The following is a 24,283-nucleotide window of genomic DNA, read 5'->3' on the forward strand; positions in this document are numbered from 1 at the left end:
AACAAAAAACCCACCACGTTTAGAAGAGAGTAGAAATGAGGTAAGAGATCAGAGGTCAGAGGCAAGGCCATGGGGATCACAAGTACTAAGTTAAATGATTGGGCCTGTCTTCTGGCCAGTGCAGTACCTGGAACATGCTGTGTAGAAACTTGTGCCAGGCATTATAACAGGGGCCCTTCAGCCTCAAGGGGTGGCTTATGCTAAAGGGCTAAGGCAGTACTTCTCCTATAACAAGTGACACACACAGGGCAGCAAACAGCCTTTGCTAGACCCAAATCTAGTACTAGTAAGATCTAAGGCATGTTCCCCTCCAGGAAGTGGTTTCTTCCCTAACATCAGCATCTATACCAACCCCATAAGGCCTAGAGACAAAGAGCAATGTGGAGTTCCTGGGGCTCTGCCTCTTCCCAGCCACAGGCCAGCAGTCCTTGAGAGGGGAAAAAGGACTAGAGGCCAGCCGTGGATAGCACAGCAACTGCTAAAACGAAGCACATGCCTACCTGGTGCCAGGAAGGGATTAAGGGACTGAGCTGGTGGAGCAGGCTTAGTCACCAATGAGTCCAGGTTCACCAGGGCTGCATTGGGGCCCAGGAAGGACTCAGGTGTTTTCCTGGCACTGCTAGGCTTGCTTGACGCAGAAGTCAAGGATTGAGACTCAAAGAGGTCAGGGCTCGTGGTTCTGCTGTCCTGGGGTGGCACTGAGGCCCCTGACTCAGCTGCAAAACAGGGACAAGGCAAGTTGTCTTCTCACCATAGTGGATACTATTGTAAACAGTATATACAGACACACACAAAATACAACTACTAAATAAATACATGAACAAATAAAATACAATTAAAAAGCATTAAGTGGACAAGCAAGATTCACCAAAGTATACATAGTAAGTCTTCCAGTAATATTATGATGTTATTTGGGGTTGGTGGCAAAGCACAGATGTGTACTTGTTCACATTCACTTTCCAGTTTCATTTTCTCAATATTCTTTCTGAATTCTTGTTAAGATATAAAACTATTGGGCCAGTGAGATATCTCAATAGATAAAAGCCTAAAGTTCTGAGTTCAAATACCAAAATTCTCCCCACCCCCGCTGGAGATGACAGGGGGGAAAAATACATACACACACACACACACACAGGCACGCACACAAACATGCATGCACACACACAAAGTTGAAAAAGCATGTTACTTCTAAAATCAACTAGGTGGTCAGATGCACAAAATGATAGATAAAAACCATCTATATCTACCTGGTTTTTTTGAAGTTCGAAGGTTGTCAAATTCAGAAAAATCATCTTTAACTGTACCGTTGAAATTACTGAAGAGCTCAAAGGACCCTGTGGGGACATACAAGCTAGTGACTGAAAGCATCTCTTTCCACTCCCCAGCACAACAGGTATCCAATCTGCATGGGGATAATGGGTTAATACAAGCCATAGGGGCTTCTCTCCCTGGTACTCCACATCATAGAGTTAAACTTGGGCCCAAGCTTCAGTCACTTGCTAGACTGGGAAGGCAACAGGTGGGATAAGAGAACACAAGTGCCTCCCACTGCCTCCACCATACTACTCCAAACGTAGTAAGGGCTGGCAGTGTAGGAAATACATGTTGTTCTGGACATTGGGATGAGTCTGTGGGAAATGTCCCCAAGGAGTCCTGAGGTCAGTCTGCCACCCAGAAAGGAGACCAGAACTCACTTTTGGGACCCAATGCAGCACCACCTCTTTCAACTGTGGGCATACATAAGGGCCTGTGATGCCTGCTCCCATTTGGGATGGGTGCAGAAGTGGTCGGTCAGCCAGCTACTGCCAGTGCACCAGGAGGGAGGAAGAAGTAGTGAAGCTATAGGAACCAGGCTGAGCAAAGTGATCACCTGAGGCAGAACTGGGCTTAGCAGCTCCCCAGGCATCTGTTGTCTTTCCAGCATTGGAGGCAGGCTGCTGTGAGGCTGCCCAAGGGTCTGAGTTCTTAGGGACAGACTGTGTGCTGGCTGTGGTAGGTACTCCCCAGGGGTCCACAGAGGCAGCTGGCTTGGTACCTGCAGAAGTCAGAGTCAAAATTCAGAACAGGGGCTAGAGAGTATTAAAGAGTTTCTACTGCTTTTGCAGAACATCAGGGTTTGGTTCCAAGCACTCACAACAGCATTCTCACAATAATCTTTAACTCCAGTTCCAAGGGATTTGACATTCTCAGGCCTTCTCAGGCATGTGCAACAAAAAATGGTACACATCAACTCACATAGCCTCACACATATACACAGAGCACACCAGTAAGAATAGGCAAAGTTAGAGTCCATAGGCTGCCAGATAAAAATGCCTAGAGACAGTCTTCTGGCAAGTGCACCGAGAGGCAAAGCTAAAGGCCTTCTGAACATTTCCCATCACACAAGGGGCTCACAGGGGTTCCCCAAACTGAATGAAACTATAAGGAACATGTCTACTTGCCCTATAAATGCAGGCCCCACCCCAGACATGAAGCTTGGCAACCCCCATTCGACTGCTTGGCTCTCCAGAGGTATTCTCCCATCAGCCTTGGTTGGGCCCTGCTCTCAAGTGGCTGAGTATCAAGGAAAGAAAGTAAGAGAATAGGTAGGTGCTCATCACCAGCTTTAGAGTAGAACACTTCCAAATTTTGAGCAACAAAGGTTAGTCAACTTAGTGTGTCATAACTGCCTCTCACAAGGATGGCGCAGGGTTGGTGGGACAGGTCAGCAGGAAAGGGGCTTGCAATCAAGCCACTCAGGGTTCACATGATAGAACAGACTTCCATGAGCTGTCCTCTGACTTCTACACATGAAACACCCAACACACACCCAACACGCACTCACATACACACACGAACTCACTCACACGGGGGCAGGGGCGGGACTTTAAATGTTAACCCCGTGTGTAGATTTTTCAATTACCATGTGAAAATATGAAACAAGTCATCCCTTCTGTAGAAGACAAGAAATGTTTAAACACTGCTTCATTTCCAGATCCACCGCAAAGTGTCCTGAGCCCTGAGCCATTCCTTTAGTTTATCACACCTTGAAACAATATGCTGGATAGCTATGCCAGATTTCTGAATTTATTATACAAATCAGGTAAAGGGGTGTGTGTGTATGTATGTGTGTGTGTGTGTGTGTGTGTTCTACACATTTTATCTGCGGCATTAGCCTTTGTTGACATGTAGCTCACAACTAACTACTATGATAGACCCTGGGTATGCTTTGTGTGGCTGCCTATTCTTGTATCACATCCCTTTGTTCTGTGCACACAGTGACAACTGTTGGGCCACAGGCCCCTGCGTTTTCAGCAAGTAATGCCAGCACCGTTTCCACGCTGGTTCTAACAGTTTATAATCCTCTCAGCAGGTCCTATCACCCTGGAAGTTGCCTCTTTCTGATGTAACCTAGTTTTTTTCCATTTGTGTTGAAGTGGTGCATATGAAGCCTATTTTGCAACCGTTTTATGTTTACTTGCTCCCTAATAAACATGTATATCCTTTTACACCCTCCTCCCATAAGGCCTACGTCTTTCATCAAGCATCCTCTAGGGTTATCTCTGCCTAACTAACCTCAGCAGCATGAATCACAGTGCCCATTCACTCCATCTCAGTCAGATCTTCAGCTGTGTATTCCTGGGCTCCTTAGTCTCTTGCACTGGCCTACTTCTGACTGACTCCTTCTCCACACAATGTTAAACATCTTCACACATACTGTGATAATGATCCTTTTCTCCCCTCAAATCAGAGTCTCACATACCTCAGGCTCATAGGCCTCAAACTCACTATGTGGCTGATACTGACCTCGAACTTTTTTTTGTTATAGTTTTCCTATTTCGGTTATCTGAGACAGGGTTTCTCCCTGTGTAGCTCTGGCTGTCCTGGAACTCACTCTGTAAACCAGGCTGGCCTTGAACTCACAGAGATCCGCCTGCCTCTGCCTCCACGGGATAACTATACATTTGTTTTCATTGTGAGTAGGCCCACTTCTAAGGAATTGGTTCTGACAGAGGAATTTCCACAATATACTCTTAAAAAAAATCCTGGCTTACATTTCTTTCCAATAAATCAATATTCCTAAGTGGCCTTGGCCTAAAATAGTTAAACCCATACTGTCTAGTTTAGTATCAAGTTTACCTCAGTCTCCAGAAAAAAACCAGGAAGTTCTTATTTTCTGTTCTTTTAAAGGAATTTAGATGTTTCTGAATGCTAATAAAATTTACCTATAAAGCTCTCTGGGTGGACTTAGAAAAGTTAAGTACTCTTTCCATTTCTCTCATGGTAATTAATAAGCCCCCTTGTATTGTCTGCCTTTAGGAAGGAAGACAGGGAGTCATGTGACCAAGGTAGAACGCCACAGCCCTTAAACTGTTTTTTTGTTGTTGTTGTTTTGTATTTCAAAACAGGGTTTCTCTGTGTAACTCTGGCTATTCTGGAACTCACTTTGCAGACCAGGCTAAACTCAAGAGATCCACCTGCCTCTGCCTCCCAAGTGCTGGAATCAAAGGTATGCACCGCCCTCCCAGCTGTAACAATGCTTTAGTATTAACAAAAAGATAATTAGTAACAAATATGCATTTTTAAACTACAGTCAAATCTAGTGTGAAAAATATTTCTGCCTCTATTGTTACTATTAATATTTATTCTATAAATAATAATAAAGTGCGGTGATTAAAGGAATATCAACACACCACCTGGTGCTTCCAAAATTTCAAACATGTTTCCACAATTATCCTCAGAACAAAAGAGGATTTTTTTAGGACTGCCTGCCTAGGTAAAGACTATGGTTTCCTACAAGCACACTAAAGTTACTACCACTGCCCTCAGTCCTGGCACAGTCCAGTTCCTTCCCTGGACACAGTCTTGCTTTGCTCACATAGGGTACCTAGATAAGCTGCCTTAGCATTCTTCAGCTTCCAGAACAGTAACTTTTATAATGTTCCCTGGCTCATTATCTCCTTTAAAAATGAACTCTTCAAGAACCCCAAAAGATGTGAACTAGTGGAGATAGTCACACAGCTTCCATGCTTAGCCTGGCCAGACTCCCTATCTCCTTGGACACACCAAAGAAACTCTCTGCCTTCTGTTACAGGCCCTACTGAGCTTGACTCTTGCCCTGGCCATTCTGGAATCCTTCACTTACCACTCATCTAACCAAGGGTCTTTTCCTGGATTGAATTCCCTATAGTAAAAGAGTGGGTAATTGCAGTCCCAATTCTAGCCATGGAGGAACACCCAGCAAGACTGTGACAACTAGGATGTACCAGGGCTCAGAGAATAGGGACTTGTCAATCTTAGGAAGCTAAGGACAATGTTCTTTGAGATCTGAAAAGGACTCCATTCCCCTGGGCCACTCCTGTGAAGTAGGACACTCCATGGGTGTTAAAGATGACCCCATTATTAGTCTTTCAAGCACATAACTTTATACCTACAAGACCCTAAAATGCCAAAAGGCTTACTTGGGTGCTGCTCAGATATTGCAGTCACTATCCCTATACCCTTGTAACTTCTGGTATGACCAGGCTACTGGCTAGTGTAGTGTAGGATGGAGAGGAATAAAAGCAGGCTTCACTTCTCCCCAGGCTTGCTGCAGTGATACACCCAAAAGTTGTGTGCTAGCTAGATGACATGCATTGTCAAGGAGCACTTCCAAATGGCACTTTTCCTGTTCTCATGTCCTACCAACTCTTATTTGGCCTTTCTGGTTCTAATGCTCCAGAACCACTAGGCTTCAAAACCCTCCAGAAACAACTGTCTCCTGGGGAAGTACCTCTAACCTTTCACTCCAAGCCTGAAACTATACTTCCAGATCCTCTCCTATGTGTGGGATGCTTTGCCAGGTCTGTGAACCCAGCCTCAGGTGGATTCACACTACAGGGGTGGTACTTCATCAGGCATGGCTCTGTCCCAACTGGAGAGAGTATTATGGTAGAAATGGTTTGCCAGGGAGAAGGCTGGGCAGGAAGCCAGAAAAGCTGGTATGATGACACACAGATCCCAGGACCAATGCCATAAGGGAATCCTAGGGATACAGCATACCTTCCTAGTCTCTTCCCTATTCGCTGGTGCTTTACACAAAAGAAACACCCCACTGCAAGGTCAACTACTCTCTCAGCTAGATAGATACACTTGAGGGACACAGTCTGGGGAGACCTCACTGTACTGTAGTCCCTGACAACACTGAGCATCAGTGCCTCTCAGAAGACTGCTGTCGTCTTTCTTCTTGCCCACGTAAGGAGACACATCCTATCATATCCAGCCCCTGCTGCCCTTTTTTAAATGAATACCTTAATACTCCACCAAAGAGTTTTCCCCTCACCTCACCATAGTCTAAAAGGGTCATATACTGCCCTGACAACCAGGGAGAATCCTTGTGGCTAAAGTAAATCCCAACTCCCAAAAGTGCTACAGGATCTGCAAAGTGAGCTTCCCTCTCCCTAGGCCATGGGGACAGAACACGCAGTTGGCTTTCCAGTGGGCCACTGGGCTTGTAAGAGAACACTGTCTCAGACAATACAGCACAGCAGTTCCCACCCTGCAGTAGTCCTACAATGGCCTCCATTCTAAGTGAAGGTACAAGCCTCTGGGTAAGTGCACGTGCCCTCTCTCCACAGGTGGGGCTGGAGCGCCTTCCTACTCTCTATATACCATGTTGGCATCAGGACTAGAGGGAACAAAGAAACCTAGAGTTACAGGTACAAACATGAAGAGCCACTTTCATAGCTACACTGAGAATCCACACAGGAAGAACCCCAAGGGCTTAGACTCAGTGAGGTACTAGGGACAAGGGGTGTGAGACCATGGCTGTCCTCAGAAAGCCCTTGGAAACTTTAGTAAAATATCACAGTCTCCCTAAGCACACAGACTCTGAGGAAGACCTAATATAGATATTTAGTGGGTCTGTTTTGAGATAAATAGGAAGCCAGAATGCATGCAAATCTGAGCTCCTAACACACAAGAGCCCTGCCCAAGGCCCTCTCAGGCAAGAGCCACCTAGCTCAAACACATAACACCCCAAGCTTCTTGCATAGTTGTCTTACTCTACCCTATCAATTTGATTAGCATTCCTCCAGCCAAGCCCTGGGATGGTCCCTGCCTCTAAGAAGAAACAAATCATTGTACCAACCTGAAGACAATAGAAAGCCAGGAGCCAGAACACAGGGCAAGAGGGGATTCTGAGAATAAGATGACCACATCTCCATAAACAGACACCCACCCCATGTCTTTAAGAAGAGTGGAGCTGGAGAGATAACTCAGCAGTTACAAGTGATTGACGCTCTTCCAGAGGATAAAATTTGATTCCCAGAACCTACATCAAGTGGCTCACAACCTGTACTGTACTTTCAGCTCCAGGGAATGCAATGCCTTCGTCTGGCTTCCACAGGCACCCCTACACTTGTGGCATACACAAACAAAGAAAAATGAAATAAATCTTTATAGATAAAGTTTCTCAGGCAGAATAAGACAATGCAAAGATTAGGAGTCTGAGAGGATAGGCTGCCTATACCTCACAGTTCAAGACCTGGAGCTTATTACCCCAGCTACCCACCACCAGTCTGGATACCTGCAACACTCCTCCTGAGCCAGCAGCATGGAGAGCCAGTGGGGACAAAGTAATCAAAACTCAGAGCTCTGAACAGAGAATGAAATAAATGCATGCTCAGCTCAAACCCTTGCCAATCCCAAATGACATAGATCATCAGGGATAAACAGTTGAACCCAAATGAGCTGTCAAGTCTCCATTCTGCAAGTAACACTGCAAGTCCAAGGTGTGTGTAACGGGGACTCTGAAAGCTGATGGGCTGAATTTAGTGCCAAATGAATAGAAACCATAGTCACAAGCAGGTAGTCCTGTAGCCAGCAGTCTGCTTCAATCACTCTGTAAAGAGAGTGCCACCCCTAACCCCTAACTCCACAGGAAAGCAGCAGACACGAGGCTGGCCCGCCGCCCTTAGGAGAGAGAAAGGGCAATGAGGCCATCACAAGGCTCTTCTATACCTTCAGGGTCTGGCATCAGTAGGTCCTGCCATGCCACACACCCAATAAATAAAGGCTTATTTAAAGCTCAAGTGAGTAGAAAGGAGAATGGAACCAAGTTCAGAGAGACAGCAGCTTCCGCCTCCTCTGTAGATCCATTCACATGGAGCCCAGTGGATAAATGAATATTCATGTGCACAGCCGGCAGTCACAGTCCATACTGGGGTCATCAAGAAGCCAGAGCACACCTGCTACCGGCAGGCGGAACTTAGGCTCAGTCCTGGCCTTGGCTCTGGTAGGTGGGTAGACTGTAAGGGTGACAAGCCAGCCAAGGCCTTCTGAATTAACAGGCTGTGAGGCCTCTTCAGACCAGGTGGCAGCTTTGTGTATCTAGAACAGAGGAGGAAGTGCCCCGCTGACCTGGCAGGCTCCAACTTCCCTCCTCTGGGCTCTTAGCATTTCCTCCCAAGGCCACTTGGCTCAGCAGTCCCCAGTGCTGCTTGGAAAGAACTGGTAATAACAGGACCCACTACAAATGGTGGCTTTCAGAAAAGCATTCCTTTCATGCAGAGAGTGGCTCTGTGCTGTGGGAAGAGACTTTAATAATTATGAGTATCCTGGGACTGAGGAGTGGCTCTTAGCCACTCAGTTTTAGCAGAGGCTAAGCAGTAAGCCCATATCACAGGCCTGCTCTGGAGCCAGCTCAGAGCTTCAAGAAGCAAAACACCTGCCTGGGTCAAGTAGCTGGGGCCAAACCCAAAGAACACAGTGACTTCAGCATCATTTTTCAATAGCACCTACACAGGACACATAGCTGCTAAAGAGCTAGTGGCCCAACCACAAAGTGCCAACCCATACCACACAAATGAGTACTACCACGGTTTCCAATGACACCTACATGGGGCACATACACAGCACAGCACAAGTTGGGAAATGTATGTGTGTCTGAGCGTAACAATACACAATGTGACCTCAATTCGGTTACACAATGTAAGGGGGAAAGAAGTGGATAGGTAGTTCAGATTTTACCAACAGCTATCTCCATGCTGGAAGGATACACTTTAACTTATCAGGGTGCACAACCTCCCAGCAATCTAAGATGTCCTACCACAAGCTCTGAGCTGGCGGGGAGAGGTGGGGAGGGGACATTTCTGGGCTTTGGTGATCTGTGTATTCCTCCAGTCACCAGTAAAAGTGTCAACTGTGTGGGAGCCGAGAGTGGGCAGGTCCACAGAGAACAGGCACAGGGACCAGCCTCAAGGAGCCGACCATGAGCAGCACCCTTGTTCAGGATAGCTTTAATCCTCACCACCATGTAAAAACAGATAGTGATCATTTGGGCTTTAGTTCAATCTTCTCTTTTGAAAATTAGATTCACAATGGCCAGGAACTAAACACAATGCAAATGTCCAATGGGAGGAGAGTGTACCATGAGTTGCCACATCCACAGGGGATACTTCTGGCCAGGAAAAGACTAAACACCTACTATATTGCAGACATGCTGCCAACAAATGAAGGCCACAGTAATGTGACTTTGCTAATAATATGATAATGTCCACATCAAACAAGTCTTCATGAACCAAGGCATAATAATAGCAAGCTGGTGGCTAGGAGTTGAGTATGGATTCTTTCTGGAGTAATGGAAACAAGTTCCATTCTACCTAGTAACAATAGTTATACAGCTCTGTGAATGTGTGGGGTTTATTGTTTTGTTTTGTTAAATATTCCAGTTTTGTTAAATAGTCGGAATGGCAAATTTCATCTCCATTTGAAGAGCAAGCAAAGGACATATCCAAACAGAGCTCTTGGTACCTGTTCCCACAGCAGGCCGTGTCCTACTCAGGCTCCCTGTCACAGCCTCTGTATGCGACCCTGGTCCGACCCACTAGGAATTCTCTATAGCTGGGCCTGGATAATGGTCACTCAACAAAAAGACTGTGTTACAGATCTGGGAGAAGAAAGCATCAAAGCCAGTCCTGGAAAGCCGACTATCCCCAGAGCACCACAACACTTCCACAGCTGCCTATACTCTACTCTTTTTATTTTTTTTAAGGATTTGTTTATATTATGTATATGGGTACAGCTGGTTTTAAGCCTTCATGTGGTTGTTGGGAATTTTTAGGACCTCCGTTCGCTCAGTCCCTGCTTGCTCTGGCCCAAAGATTTATTTATTATACATAAGTACACTGTAGGTGTCTTCAGACAGCACCAGAAGAGGGCATCAGCTCTCATTATGGGTGGTTGTGAGCCACCATGTGGTTGCTGGAATTTGAACTCAGGACCTTTGGAAAAGCAGTCAGTGCTCTTAGCTGCTGAGCCATCTCGCCAGCCCTACTCTACTCTTCAAGAGTACAACCACCACAGGTTTTTCTGGTCTCCAAGGATAAGAACTCAGGTAACACTAATTGGCCCTAGGAAGTTGGCAAGCTCCACTGTAGCCAAAGTACGCTAAAGAGCAGCTGAGGCTGACACAACTTTTAGACCAAATACAAGCAATTGCAAGAGAGATCAGTCCCTGAATTATGTGACACCCACTCCTTTCCCCTCACCCTTCTACCTGCTGCCCATGTCACAATGCATGGGTCTCCCCCCGCCCCCAATTACCCACACCTTCTAACACACTATTCTACAAGACACTGTTTCTCAGTGCCCACCGACCTCTAAGATGCTCAACTCACTATTCTGATCTGACAAGTCCTGGCCAAAGCCTGGTTCACACAGCACTGCTCGCTGCTACCAGGACAAAACCATTCATTATCTGGGTGTCCCAGATAATTCATATGGGAGGACAGAGCCTAGCATTAGGTATACTTTAACAAACATCCAGAGAACTGGGCAGAGCACAAAAGGTCCACTTTATGAAAAAAAAAAAAAAAAAAAGAACACAGGTACACACATCACAGGAATGTCCAACAGGGTTCAGAGAACCAGGCCAGAAGCATAAAGCCTCTAAGACCAAGCTCCCTACCAGCAATTAAGAAATTTCATGTGCCAGGAAAATCACCCACAATAGATTAATTCTGCCAAGTTCCTGTTTTAAATCAGACAAAAAATTCTCTCACATTTACCAATAAGCAAAACTCAGAAATAAAACTCACTAGACTTATTATTTTAAGTAATAAGAATAGCAGCAAATATGTCCTCTCTTCACTAGTAGTGGTAGTAGTGGTAAGCACATCTCATGTCCAGCTCATGTCTTTAGGTTTTTCTCTGTGTATGTATTATGACTTCTTGAGCTTGAGCTGGGTGCAATTCCAAGAACTGACATGCTGCCTACAACAGGAACAGGTTGTTTCTGACACATGGGATGAGGCAGTAAGAAATGAGCCAGCTAAGAGAAAGAAAGCACCTCTCCCCATCAAACAGGCAAGCCCAGGAAAAAAAAAAGCAATCTATTTACCAAACGATGGCCACGGGTCAGTAATGTTCGAAGGAGCCACTGTTCCACCCCAGGGGTTGGTCTGGTTAGCAGAGGCTCCTGCACTCCAGGGCTCAGTTTTCTGTGTAACAGGGCCTGAGCTGGGGAGGGCATCCATTAAATCCAACAAGGTAGTCTGCTGGGAGTGGGAGCCTGGCTGTTAAGACAAAGAGAAGGAATGGTTTCACTTGGTTACAGTCAAAGCAAATATCCACATACTAAGCATAATATTAGTTCTCACCACAGCACAGGCCTTCTGGGCTAACTCCTGAATAACTTGGAAATTGAGCTGCTCCAATCCCAAAGCTCCACTAACATCCCCGCTTCCCAGAGAAGCCAGGGATCCACTACACCAAGGTCCTTTTGTCACATGCCCACAAGTTTTAAGAGTTCTCAGGGCTCCCAAACTCTCTCAGAATAGCTCTGGCATTGGCCCAGACCATGATTACTCATCATCATCCCTCTTTACCTGCCTTTGGTTTCCTGGCTAGCAGCACTCAGTACCCAACCTAAAGGAGGGAGAGGGGGCTGGCTCTTTCTGTCTCTTTGTCTCTTTCTGGCTCCCCACCCTCCCTAGTCTCATGACGGCAACATCTATCATCAGGGCCCTGTGGCACCACATCAGGTGATACAACTAGTATGCCTGGCCTGGTAAGTTTGTCCAAAGTAGAGCCACATCCTGGTCACCTCTATGTCATAACCTAGCAAAGTAAGGGGGATAGGGGATGGGGTGAGGGGATGAAGACCAGTATAACCAATGGCTTCTGGAGACTAAAAAATGTCCCTAAGTATCACTGTGAGGCTGACACTGCTGCTGCCATTCTCCTTTTACTGGTGGCATCAAGTGTCTTCCTCCTGGTGTGTGTGTGTGTGTGTGTGTGTGTGTGTGTGTGTGTGTGTGTGTTCGTTCTCACTGGTGTTCACCACAAAATGGGTTCAATGTGGAATTTAGCATCCTGTTGTGTGTCCTACACCCTCACTGTAGTCCACAAGGGTACCTGAAACAACCACCCAAGAAGAACTTCAAACATTTACCTTGCAACAAGCTTTCGCCTCTTTCTTTTTTGGAACTTTTACTGTGTCTCTCCGGCTTTCTTCCAGAGCCATCTGCAATCTGAGGTCATCACCCCGCCTGAGGCGTTCTTCCTGGAGTGGGACAATGGAGCTTGAGGCTGAGGGTAATGTTGACAGCCACACAGCAGGGCACAAGGCCACACTAACCAGCAACAGGAAAGGCCCAGCATCATGTGGCATTTCAAGGGAGAATATAGTTCCGCTGGAAACAATGGCTTTCCATTCCCAGAGGACTCATGGAGGTTCCTCCTTCAGAGGCTGTCTGAGGTCATACCAGCAACACTCAGGCACCATCAAAATGAGGAAACAAAATATTTAATCTAAAATATTTCTCAGGGCTGGAGAGATGGCTCAGCAATTAAGAGCACTTGCTTTTACAGAAGACCCAGGTCAGTACATAGCACCCACATAGTGGCTCACAACCATCTGTAACTGCAGTTACAGGGGATACAACAGGCATGCATGTGGTACACATACATGCATGCAGGCACATCATTCATCCACATAGAATGAAAACAGTGTTTCCTTCTAGGACCCAAATCTGACAACCAGGAAAGAATCAGAAAAGCTGATACTCCAATCCCCACAGTGGACACTGCTGAACAACTGTGCAGTTGTATGGTTTCTAGTAGAAACAATTCATCTTGTTTAAGGGTAAGTCACTTGCAAAATCAGAGTCCTGGCCTAACTTCTGTATGATTAAAACATACTCTTGGCTTTTAGCTAAAAAGGCTGAAGCCATCCACCCATCCCAGAAACTTGCAGTAAGACCTCCTGGGCACCTTGATCCTGTGGAGCCATGAACTTCTACATGGGCAGATTTAATGGCTGCAGGTTCTCTACAGGGGGCAGAGGCCAGGATCAAAGCTGCCCATTGTTGCTGTTACAGACATACCAACTATGCCGGCCAAACCTCTCTGTGTTCACATTTAACACCCAACATTCTTCTCTCCATACGAGGGGTGTACCTTGCTGCCTCTGGCTGTCTGCACGCTTTCTGATGACTGAAAGCAAAGGGACACTGTCTAAAGGTGTTTGAATTGCCCCTTTCGCTCCTCCATTTTAAAGTAACGCATGCTTATTAAAAAATAAGGTATAGAGGGGAACAAAACCACACACAGGCTCAATATTAGAGCACTTCCTTACAGAGGGGTCTGGGTTCCATCTTACACCATATACTTTTTAAAACTCTATGCTGCTTCTACCATGCCCGCATGCACACTCTTTTCTGAAGCTTCCCTTCTAGCCTTCTAGTCTCCCACACATCTGCCACAGGATATATTGCCCTGGCAGGGACCAGGCCCACCCCACCTACCCACCACCCTCAACCCAGGCCTGTCCTGCTCATTGCCCTGTATGCTGGTACCTCAAGGAAGCTGGAAGCACACAGCTCCCTCAGAAGTCCCTGGACAGTAAGTCTACATAGGAACTTCACTCGGAGTTAGCCGTTTCTCTGGACACTGATCTCCCTGAAAACCTTTCGTAGTTATAGCTCTGCCTGGGCTAGGGGCTCAGAATGCATTGTAGCCACAAGACATAAACTCATCAAGTAAGTGCCTTAAAGACAGGGCTGTGTGTGTGTCATCCTTTCTGGGAGCCATAACCCTCCCCCAGGAACACCAAGGTAAAGACCCCATGGGCTCAACCACACAAGCACTGACCTGCTCAGCAACCTCTCTGCTCATGGCAAGTGCCAGTTGTAGCTGCAGCTCCTCTTCTCCGCTTGTCTGTGGCCGGGCCTGCTCTAACTCAGAGGATACTCGTGGGGAAGTAGCTGTGAGATCGGGGGACAGGAGGGGAGGCAGGTCATCCCATGCAAAGGCAGAACTGTCTCTCTTATTCCTAGTACAAGATAGTACTCAGTTTTCATCTCAAACCCACATGGCCCAGCAAAAGGATAACATAAAGCTACAGGTATTTCAGAATTAAAATTAAGCAGCAGTCAAACACAGTTGCACACCTAGAGGTGACACATAAAACCTTGGCTGGAGGTCAGGCCTCAGGAGAATCAAATCTGTCTTCACAGCAGATCTCTACTCCAGAGAAATGGACCATAAAACAGAAACCAAATTCAAGAGTTCCTGAAGAGCCTTCAGCCACGTGAAGGAGCCCAAGAGCCCAAAGGCTCCAATCAAAACACTTCACACTTAGAAGGCATGCTTAGGAAAAGGAAGCCCACACAGTTCTGTGTAGACCAAGTACTTGTGTAACAGTGCAGACAGGTGTGTTTTGCTCAAGTATCTAGCTAGGTTCCTGTGAATATTATTTTTATTGAAGGTGTGAAATGCAGAGACCTAGCTGAGATACCAAATCCCCAACCAGGAAATCCAAATTCACAGTAACCCTGGGACTTTCAGATTAGGAGATGAAATGCAACAGGATCCAATGTACAGAGTACGAGAGAGCAGGAGCCTGGGTGTATATCCACCTCTGCACACTCCCAGCTTCAATAAACTGCAGATGGACGCCTACCCATGGAAGGAGCCATTGTGTCTAATGGCTCCTGGCTCCAGTCTCCTCTGGGTTTCTGTGTAGCTCAGCACACCCTCCTTCCCCTGTTCACCAACTGCAGAGCTTTAGCCTCCTGCACCGGGACCCACAGAGTAGCCAGCCCTCACTCCAGGCCTGTAAACCTTTCTACTTTACACAGTGAATGGCTGCCATTCATGGATGGATGGGTGGGTAAGTGGGTAGACAAAAAGAAGGACAAGTTAATTTCATAGCTTGGGCTAATTGTTTTAAATGTTCTAATCTATACTAAGAACTTCCTTCTTTCATGCATTCTAGCAAAGGTCTACCCAGACTGCTTACCACAATGCTTTCTCCAGCTCTAGTCTAAACTTGGTTCCTAGAAGCTGCCTCCTTGGCATAAGAGGTCAGGAATAACTGATGACAAAGATGGTTTCTAGATAGCCAGCCACGCTCAGGCTACAGTGATAATAAGATTTAACGTGGAATCATTCATGGTGGTGGTGGTGGTATAAACAACCAATTCCCTTACATCTCCTGTCCTGAGCAGATAAGACAAAAGCTGCAGTAAAAAACTCTATCCTAAATAAAACCAAGCCTAATCCTATCCTACCCAATTATAGTTTTCATTGGACCTCTTCAGAAATGCAAGTGGATGGTAATAAAACTGCCTCCTATCCACTTTGCTGATTAGATTTAACAATGTACTTTAAAAATATACACACACACGCGCGCGCGCGCGCGCTCGCGCGCACACACACACACCTACCTACCTACCTACCTTTTGGTTGATTTTATTCCTAATCTCACTGACACCAATCAGAATACTTAGGTCTCTACTTTCTCATGCTCAAGAAGGAAAGACCTCATCAACTACACTGAAGGAAACAGAGGCAGTGAGTGAGTGAGACATAGACATCTCTAGGAGGCATACATGGGAAATTCCTGCTCACTCAGAGTGCGGCTTCTTTGTACAAATCCATACCTTGAAAACTGGGGAATGAATGGTTAACAAACCCCTTGCTGAGATTAGATACAGCACTGATATCCTGTTTACAACTGAATGAAAATCCGGGAAGAAACGTCACACTGGCATGGAGTGTTCACTCAGATAGTGAATCTTATCTTGCAGGGAAGGCTCTCATTGGCCATGAAGTCACAGGAGATCCACCAGGTCAGGAAAAAACAGGGCTCTGAGCAGACATGCTGCAGCAATGAGGTCTCTCAGTTTTCAGGGCTGCTAGATATACCTGTGAGGCCAGATGGGCTTCAAAGGCAAATGGAACATATACTACTGTTACAGTTACCGAGGCAGTGAGAATGATGCAAAGCCGAATGTGGAACTTCAAGACAAGGGGTACTAAAAGTAGGATCACCCCTACACACTGTAGTTTTATAAACAGATGCAGTTCTCAGCCCCACAGGTGGCAGAATTCACAGCCACCACCACACAATCAGCTGAGTATGCACACAGGCCCTGGCTTATTTAGAGACACTCTAGCCTCAGTGATGGCATCTCAACACAAAGAGACTTTTGTGCCCAGGCGCATGACAGGGACACAGATGTTCCTGTGAGCCAGGCCTGAATGGATTCTCTGACTAACCTGGCCCTACTCTGAGCATCTGAAAGCTCACATTTACAGAGACCCAAGGAAAAACAAGCATTTCCCTCAAAGTCTGTCCCTGAAGATGAAGACACAGACTCAGTGAATAAGAGTGCTTGCTGAGCAAACAGGAGTTCAAATCCTCTTTAAAAAGATGGGTGTGGCTGTGCCCTCAGGTAAACTAAATACCAGCGGTGGGGAGGAAAGGAAACAGGAGAATCACTAGGATTTGCTGGCTGCCAGCATAGCTCCACGTACAATGAGACACCTGTCTCAAGTATAGAGTAGAGAGTGATAGAGCAAGACACTCACGGGTTCTTTGCTGATCTGTAAACACCAACAGTTGGTCCCACAGGAAGCCAGAGACATGAGTTTACCAACTAGGCAGTGTTCTGTCTACTCCTGATGAAGCCAGGTGTAGTGACACATACCTATAATCTGAGCCCTGGGAAGATAGAAGCAAGAGAATCTGGAACCCAAGGACTTCAATTGCTACATCTTAAGTTAGAGGCCAGTCTGGGCTACCAGAAGACCTGTCTCAGTAAGACAAATGTGAGCACATGAAGCTCTGCATAGTGGCACATGCCTGTAATCTCAGCACTTGGGGGTGGGGACAGCAGCAGGGGGGGAAGTTAAGGGGGGTAGGCAGAAGAACAGCTCAAGGACAGCTTTCACTGTTTTTTGAGTTACAGGTCAGTATGGCCTACCCTGTTTCAAAACAAAAACTGAACAGATGAGCAAACAATCTAACCAAGACATATGCTCATGAACACTTTGTCCACAGTGTGTGTCAATGTGTCCATAATACACAATATTTGACCCAAATTCAGGCCTGTTGTTCAGATGGGTCAGACTGGCTATCCTTAAGGTAAATTCTCTTGTTGAAAGACCTGCTTGCTGTCAATCATAATAAGAGTTTCACTACCTGGAGCCTCCCAAATCCCCTCAGGGACCAAACTGGGACCTAGTCACTGAAAACTGCTGAATAAGCTGGTGACTAAGATAGAAAACTGTTTTGTTTTGTTGTACTTTGGTGTTTTTTGTTGTTGTTGTTGGTTTTTTGTTTTTGTTTTTTTTTGAGACAGGTTTTCTCTGTATAGCCCTGGCTGTCCTGGAACTCAACTTTGTCGACCAGACTGGCCTCGAACTCAGAAATCCGCCTGCCTCTGCCTCCCCGAGTGCTGGGATTAAAGGTGTGCACCACCACGACCGGCTGTTGTTTTGTTTTTTAAAACAGGCCTCTTTATGTAGTCTTGGCTGTCCTGGAAGTCACTATGTAGGCTGGCCTAGAACTCACAGAGATCCACCTGTACCTGCTTCTGTCCCTGGAGAGCTGGGATTAAATGTGTGCACTACAACACCAGCTTAAAATAGAAATCTTAGGCAGAGCAGACAAAGTCAGTCTTATATCAGTGAAGGGAAAGGTGTGCAGATTTTTCTTCCTTTTCATTGCTCCCTGATGGATACATAAAGCAATGGTTCCTTTGCTGAGCTTTCAGAGAGAACACCAACAAAGCCCACAGCCCAGCCAGCAGCAGGCTGCAGGACACTCCGCCTTCGTTCTTCCTCACTCATGTAGTGAGAGCTGAGCAGGCTGACTTACCTGGGCCAACACCACACCCACTAGTGACCACAAGAGAGGTGAGCCTAGGAGAAGCAGCTGGACTGAGCACTAGAGGAGGAGAGTGCCTACCTGCTGCCTCTAACTAGCCAAAGGGCCTTGCCACAGGCCATCAGGAAAGGGGGCGGTGAGGAAGAATGCTGAAGAATACTGCAGCTGAGTGAAACCTGACAGAATCTAACCCAGAGCTGCACTTTGCAGTCTCCCAGCACCTCACACACCACTGTGACAGCGTTTTTTTATTTGAGGTGTGGTCGGGTGTGGCCTAGGCTTTGAGATTTTTGGAGCCATTTAAAAATTCCTGGGCCGGGGCTCAATATGGCAGAGTGCTTACCTGGCATTAAGGAAACCCTCAGTGTGATCCCACACCATACAAACTGGGTGTGGGTGGCACATGCTGGTGACCCCAGCTCTTGAGAGGTAGAGGCAGGAGAATCAGAAGTTCACGGTCATCCTTGGCTATATACTGAGTTTGAGGCCAGCCTGGGCTACATGAGACACTACTTATAAAAGGGTAAGAGGTGGGAGTTAAACAAATTAAAACACTGCAGCAATTAAAAACACTGTCTGCTCTTTCAGGACTCAGGTTTGAACCCCAAAACCCACATGATGACTCACAACCATCTATAACTCCGGTCTGAGGGGATCGGATGTTTCTGACCTCTGCTGACACCGGGCACAAACGTGGTTCAGGTATATACACATATGCATAAAATATTTAAAACACACATTAAAAAATAAAAGCATTCTTATGCAGGCAGCTCTAATTCAATTCATTTAGTATGTCATGCCCAAGCCCCAAAATAGTAGTACTTACAGTTGGGAAGAGAGGACTTGGTAGAAGTAAATAAGAGAGAACCTGAGACTTCAGAAGTGGATGTGACAGCTCAGGTTGGCAAATGCTTGGAAGCCTGGCCATGTGTGCCTGTCACTGCTTTCTATGAGATAGATCAGGTTCTAGGGACCACAAGCCCAGCATTGCTTGAGACTCAGGAGAAAAAGCTACTGAGACCCTTCTACAACTGCCCAGAGACCAAGATACCCTCATTACAGAAAAAGAAGAGCACTGTGTACTTCTATTTGAGGCCCAGAAGTAGTACATGAGAGCTCTGGAATTTAAGATATGACATGGTGCCCTGGTCTGCTTACAAATAATCCCTGAAGAATAAAAAATTATTTTGAAGAACTTTGAGAAGTGGATAAAATATTTATAACTTATTATTGAAACAAAAAGGAGTATTTTAAAATAAAAGTTTCTGCACAAGCAAGAAAGAGAAGACAAACCAAAAGCAGCATGAATCATACTGTTTCCTAACTCACCCTTTGTGAATTTGTGTTTTGTTTTTTGAGACAAGGTCTCATGTAGCACAAGTTGACCTCTAACTATGTGGCCAAGGGTGTCCTTTTAACCTTTGATCTTCCTGCCACTTACATGCCAATTAAAACCAAAAACAACTAAGGTCTAATTAGATTCATGAAGTAAGTGGATTTGACCTGTCTCCTTAACCACACTGACTTCATTCACCTGCTTTCACGCATGCACACACACGTGCTGCGCCCGGCCCGCCGCCTTACCCCCACCCCCCTCACTCCCGCTGTGGAGAAAACCCAATGACAATATTGACCTCAGAAGGACCTGGAATCTGTTCATCTGTTTGCATGTCTGCTGGGCAGCCAGGTTAAAGACAGACAATCTACAAGACTGCAGGGTTACAGAGCTGCATGGTGACAGCCATAGGCAGCTACAGGATGTGGTTCCACAGTGGTCCAGTGTCTCAGGGCAGCTGTTCCCTAGGCCTGCCCTCCTCTCCTACCTGCACTGTCACAGTAAAAAACACCGGGTTCTCTTGTACCTCCTTTGGATCCTGAGAAAAACCAGAGAAACTGCCCAATTTGGGGGTCTTTCTTCTATTACCTAGTTATTCCTGTGGCATTGCATGTGTTTTGTAAGCCCACTCAAATCCTCTGTGAAGCGAGCCCAGCAAAGACATGAAATGGTCATAATCTCCAGTAATCTCCTGGTAAGCCTGTCAGGATATAGGAGAGCAGTAATAGTCTCTGTACAGATTGTTGAAGCTCAAGGATCCCCAACATTTTCCTAGGGACTTCCTAGAATCACACCTGAGTGCTAAAGGCTTCATCTAGATAGAAGGGGTTACCAGGTCATTCTGAGAAGATGAGGTGAGTGCACCAACCTAGAACAAACTACCAGCGCTGCCATGGTTCCTACACTACAATGTACTCTGAGGCACTAGAGCACACTGGAGGCAGCAAACTCTTCTGCTTTCCCCTCCTCCTCATCCTGCTTCCTTACTTTTAAAGAACAGTAACTCTCCCCACAATACCAGACACCAAGGAACTGCTTCCTGGCTTTTATCAGGATATAGCAGCAGCTCTGGCTCCAGAGGCAGATTCAGGAGAACAGCAAAGTAACCCATGACATTGGTGGGCTGTGCACCATAGCAGGCAGGACAAACAGGAGGGAGGAGGGAGGAACACTGGCTGTACCTGAGCTGACACTGTCCAATTAGACTATAGCAGTCTTCTTCCCCAGGCCTTGTTTTTGAATAAAGAAGGATTCTCCCATCCCCCTCTGCCACATTTGGTGCAGACTCTCAACCCCTTACCAACAACTTGCTTGATCTCTTCACAACTGTAGCTTTGCTAGTCCCACAGTACTTGGTGGCTAGTGCCTCAAGTAGGCCCAACAGGTGGACTGCTCACATCTGTACTCTAATCCAAGATAGCTGTCATCTTTATGATCTGAAACAAACTCCAACCTTCTGAGCCTGAGAGACTCCCCTGATCTACACGGCTTCTGTGGACACAGCAGTCTCAAGCACCAACTGCATACTTGGACAGGTGGCCAACAGAGAGACACAGGGGCCCAGTCTTTCTGAGGAATAGCTTTTATGTGACTATGGGGAAGCTAACAGTGCAAAGCTGGAAGCACTGGAACAGAACTGCCTCTCTGTACTTCAACAAGCAGCCCCAAACTGCTATAGCCACAACCCTCTCTCTTCCCTGCCTCTTGGACACTGAGTTTTGAGCCCTTAAAGCTGCCTTCATCTCCTCTCCACATCAGCATGATCCAGGCCTCCAATAAGCCTTCTTGGGTCTTCTCTAGAACAAATCCAAGGACTGGTTGCTTCCTGCCTATTAAGCTACCAGGCCCCTCATCCTCCAGTCAGTAAGGCCTCCTAGTCCAGCTCTGCCAACCTCCAACCAGAGGAATTCTCCCAACCCTTCTCAAGTGCTTCTGAGGTTTAAGCTTTTTTATCCTTGACGATTCTAGTCCACTGAACTTGTGAAAGAGTCAGCACAGCGACAGTATCTAGAAATTCCTATCAGGAATTAGGAAAGTCCTGTCCTACCATCCCTCCAACTCCATCCAGACTCCACCAGGCCCTCTCTAAAGCCATCGTAAGAATGAAGGGTGGGTAGAAACAGATAGGTTGAAGGCAAGGAAACCAAAGAGAAGCTAGCAATGGATACAAGTCATAGATGAGTTAAAGAAGAAAATTGAAGAGTTTTCCAAGGTTATTTCTACAGATTTGAAGGCAGTGAAGAGAAAAGGAAAAAAAAATTGGCTTGTGAAAAAGCTATCCTCAAACCACCATCATGCCATCTTTGATCTGGACAAGTCCCTGCAGGGTCTGGGGACCTAGTTGTTACCCATCTCAAACAACTCACCTGAGTCACTGCCTAGGACAGAGGAAAAGGAGAAGAGCTCCATGAAGCTCTAGGAGAACCTGAGAACAGATCCTAAGCAAGTGGTAGCAAAATAATGGGTATGCAACTTCCATGTCACTGGGAAACCCTTCCAAACAGTTCTAACCCTGACATCAGTAACTGTGTAAAGCTGGTCTTCCTTACCTTTCCAAACAGTAAAGCCAAAAGCCCATACAAACTCTTAGAAGACAGGACACAAAGGAAAATATCCCAGATCTAAATATAATGATCACAGAAATACTCAAGTTAAGCAGGTTGTAATATTAGTGAGGCATGAATGAGTGAGATCTGTCTCCAGGGCTCAATAGAGGTTGGCTACCTTATCAGGGAAATTACACAAAGGCTTGCTGTTGGTGCCCCTTGGGCAAAAGTAGAAGAGAGCTTTCTTCTCCAGTGAGAACCCATTTATGACCAAAGGGAGATTAGACTGAGACTATTTTCTTGTGAGCAACAGTGAAAATCTGTTTCCAGTTTAACCTGCAACAGTGTAGCTCTGACCAGGATGCATTATTAATTAGGCAAAAGAGAAGCCCCATTTTTTAGTTACCCATTGAATTCAGCCTCTTCAAACACAGTGACCTAGAATTGACAGTACAGCTAACTCTCTGTTCATTGTGACAATGGGGATTTCAGCAATGATAACAGGCCATTGGAAAGCAAAAATAATCCCACTGGAAGTCCAACAGTTTTCTACTCCTACACTGGGAACAGTGGCTTCCAGTGGCTATCACTGAGGGTCTGCTACTAGCTTTCAGAAATTGAAAGCATACATTTCCATCTCAAAAAGGCCAATCGCTTGGGTCCACTACCACTCTGTGGCCTGGCAGGCAACAAAGCACCTCTAGTTCATAGAACAAGGGATACAGGGAAGATAGAATCATCACCCATGCCTACCCACTAAGCAGCTCCCCTCTAAGCAGGTGGTTATATGAGTGTGGGCAGGGGAGCACAGGGCTGTAAGCTCCCAGGAAAGAGAGGCAGAAAGGATTCCAAGCACTGGAAGCTAGCTAGACAGGAGGTCCAGCAGGAGGCAGGGAGAGAGTTGGCTGTACTGACATGACAAGCCCCACCCTAAGCAAGCTGCATGGCATTTCTATGAAGAAAAGTAAACCGCTGTCCCACCTCGGGCTGCGCGGTCACAAGTGAGGCAGGGCTGGGCCCAGTCGCCATTAGGGTGGGAGGCTAGGCCCAGGTGCGGCAGGCAGGGGTGGCGCTGGCTCAGTGGCTGCAGCTCCTCACTCTGACCCAGCATGGCCCCTGTGCGGTGCTGGGGGCACAGCGAGGCCTCTGGCGCTGTTGAGCAGGGACACACACACACATACACAAAAAGAGACACACCATTAGAGGATGCGCAGCAGTGTGTAGGGGACATAGGCCAAGACCACCCAGGGTTCTGCCTCATCCCTGAAGTCAGTGCCCTGTGCCTGGTGGTCATGAAGAGCCTGTTGCCACACTCTGACCCTGGATTTCAGTTCAAGGTCAGAGTCTAGAAAATAAGAACATTCAGAGCATTAGGACCTTAAAAGCAAGGCAGGATCAACAGCTAAAGATCTCAGGCATGGTGTAAGAAGGGTCTGATGAAACAACCAGGCTTCTACACTACCATCTCACCCTGTACCTTGATGTTCTGCCCTGTTTAAAACTATGAGGGTTCCAACCCGCTTTGTATCCTCCACAGGAGGGACCTTGAGGAAAATAAAACTTCTCCTGATGGGCCAATCTTATTTTTTTAATTAATTAGTTTGTTTGCTTATTTTGGTGTGCAACTTAATCCTTAATGCAGGGAGATTTCAAGAGACTTACGGCTACCTTCAGATATAAGTTATCTCACAAGTCATCATCAGATTAAAGAAAGCAACTCAAACTTGAAAATTACGATAGCCAGAAATACAAGAAAATGTTAACCTGCTCCAACCCTAATAATAACTTAGAATTCCTAGAGGCAGGAAGCCTGACTTTGATATGTAAATCTCTTACATAATAAATACATTCCTCAAAATTCTAATGGTGGTACAAAGAAAGTCAAACTGAAGCCTATTATACAAAAGTGGAAAATGCTGGTGTGTAGCAAATTAAGAAGGAAAGGTGTTCTGCCGTGCTGGTCATGCAGATAGCACACACCCATCATCCAGCACCCTGAAGGTTGATTAGGAAGATAGCAAGTTTGCAGCCAGGCTGGCTACCCAGGGGGACTCACTTTCAGAAAGTAAAAAACAAAAAGGTTTCTGTTATGTTGACATAATGTACTGTTCTGAAGGATATAGGCTTGGAAGCCCGTTTCTACTGCATCCTAGGGCCACCAGAGCCACCTTTCTCTCTGAGTTCAGGATCCTTAGTAGCTGCCCAGCCCTAAGAAATAGAGGATGAACAGTGTAGTGTGCCTGAGATAACTTCTTGGCAGTGCCC

General features: G+C 46.3%; 1 protein-coding gene across 30 annotated transcripts in view; it reads right to left on the reverse strand.

The window, feature by feature from the left end:
* The window catches only part of Epn2 (epsin 2), a 63,835-nt gene that overhangs the window by 5,276 nt on the left and 34,276 nt on the right, over window positions 1-24,283 (reverse strand). For 11 of the 30 annotated variants that reach the window (NM_001362585.1, NM_001362586.1, XM_006532170.4 and 8 more), the window contains 8 exons: window positions 23,000-23,170; window positions 14,113-14,225; window positions 13,420-13,455; window positions 12,413-12,523; window positions 11,360-11,534; window positions 1,871-2,035; window positions 1,248-1,334; window positions 501-716 (listed from right to left, as the gene is read on the reverse strand). In NM_001362585.1, the coding sequence (NP_001349514.1) occupies window positions 501-716; window positions 1,248-1,334; window positions 1,871-2,035; window positions 11,360-11,534; window positions 12,413-12,523; window positions 13,420-13,455; window positions 14,113-14,225; window positions 23,000-23,170 (1,074 nt within the window). The remainder of the gene's footprint in view (window positions 1-500; window positions 717-1,247; window positions 1,335-1,870; window positions 2,036-11,359; window positions 11,535-12,412; window positions 12,524-13,419; window positions 13,456-14,112; window positions 14,226-22,999; window positions 23,171-24,283) is intronic. The other 19 variants (NM_010148.4, NM_001362587.1, XM_030245534.1 and 16 more) reach the window with 3 other exon arrangements.

Source organism: Mus musculus, chromosome 11 (genome assembly GCF_000001635.26).
Source record: "Mus musculus strain C57BL/6J chromosome 11, GRCm38.p6 C57BL/6J".
Classification (NCBI taxonomy): Eukaryota; Metazoa; Chordata; class Mammalia; order Rodentia; family Muridae; genus Mus; species Mus musculus.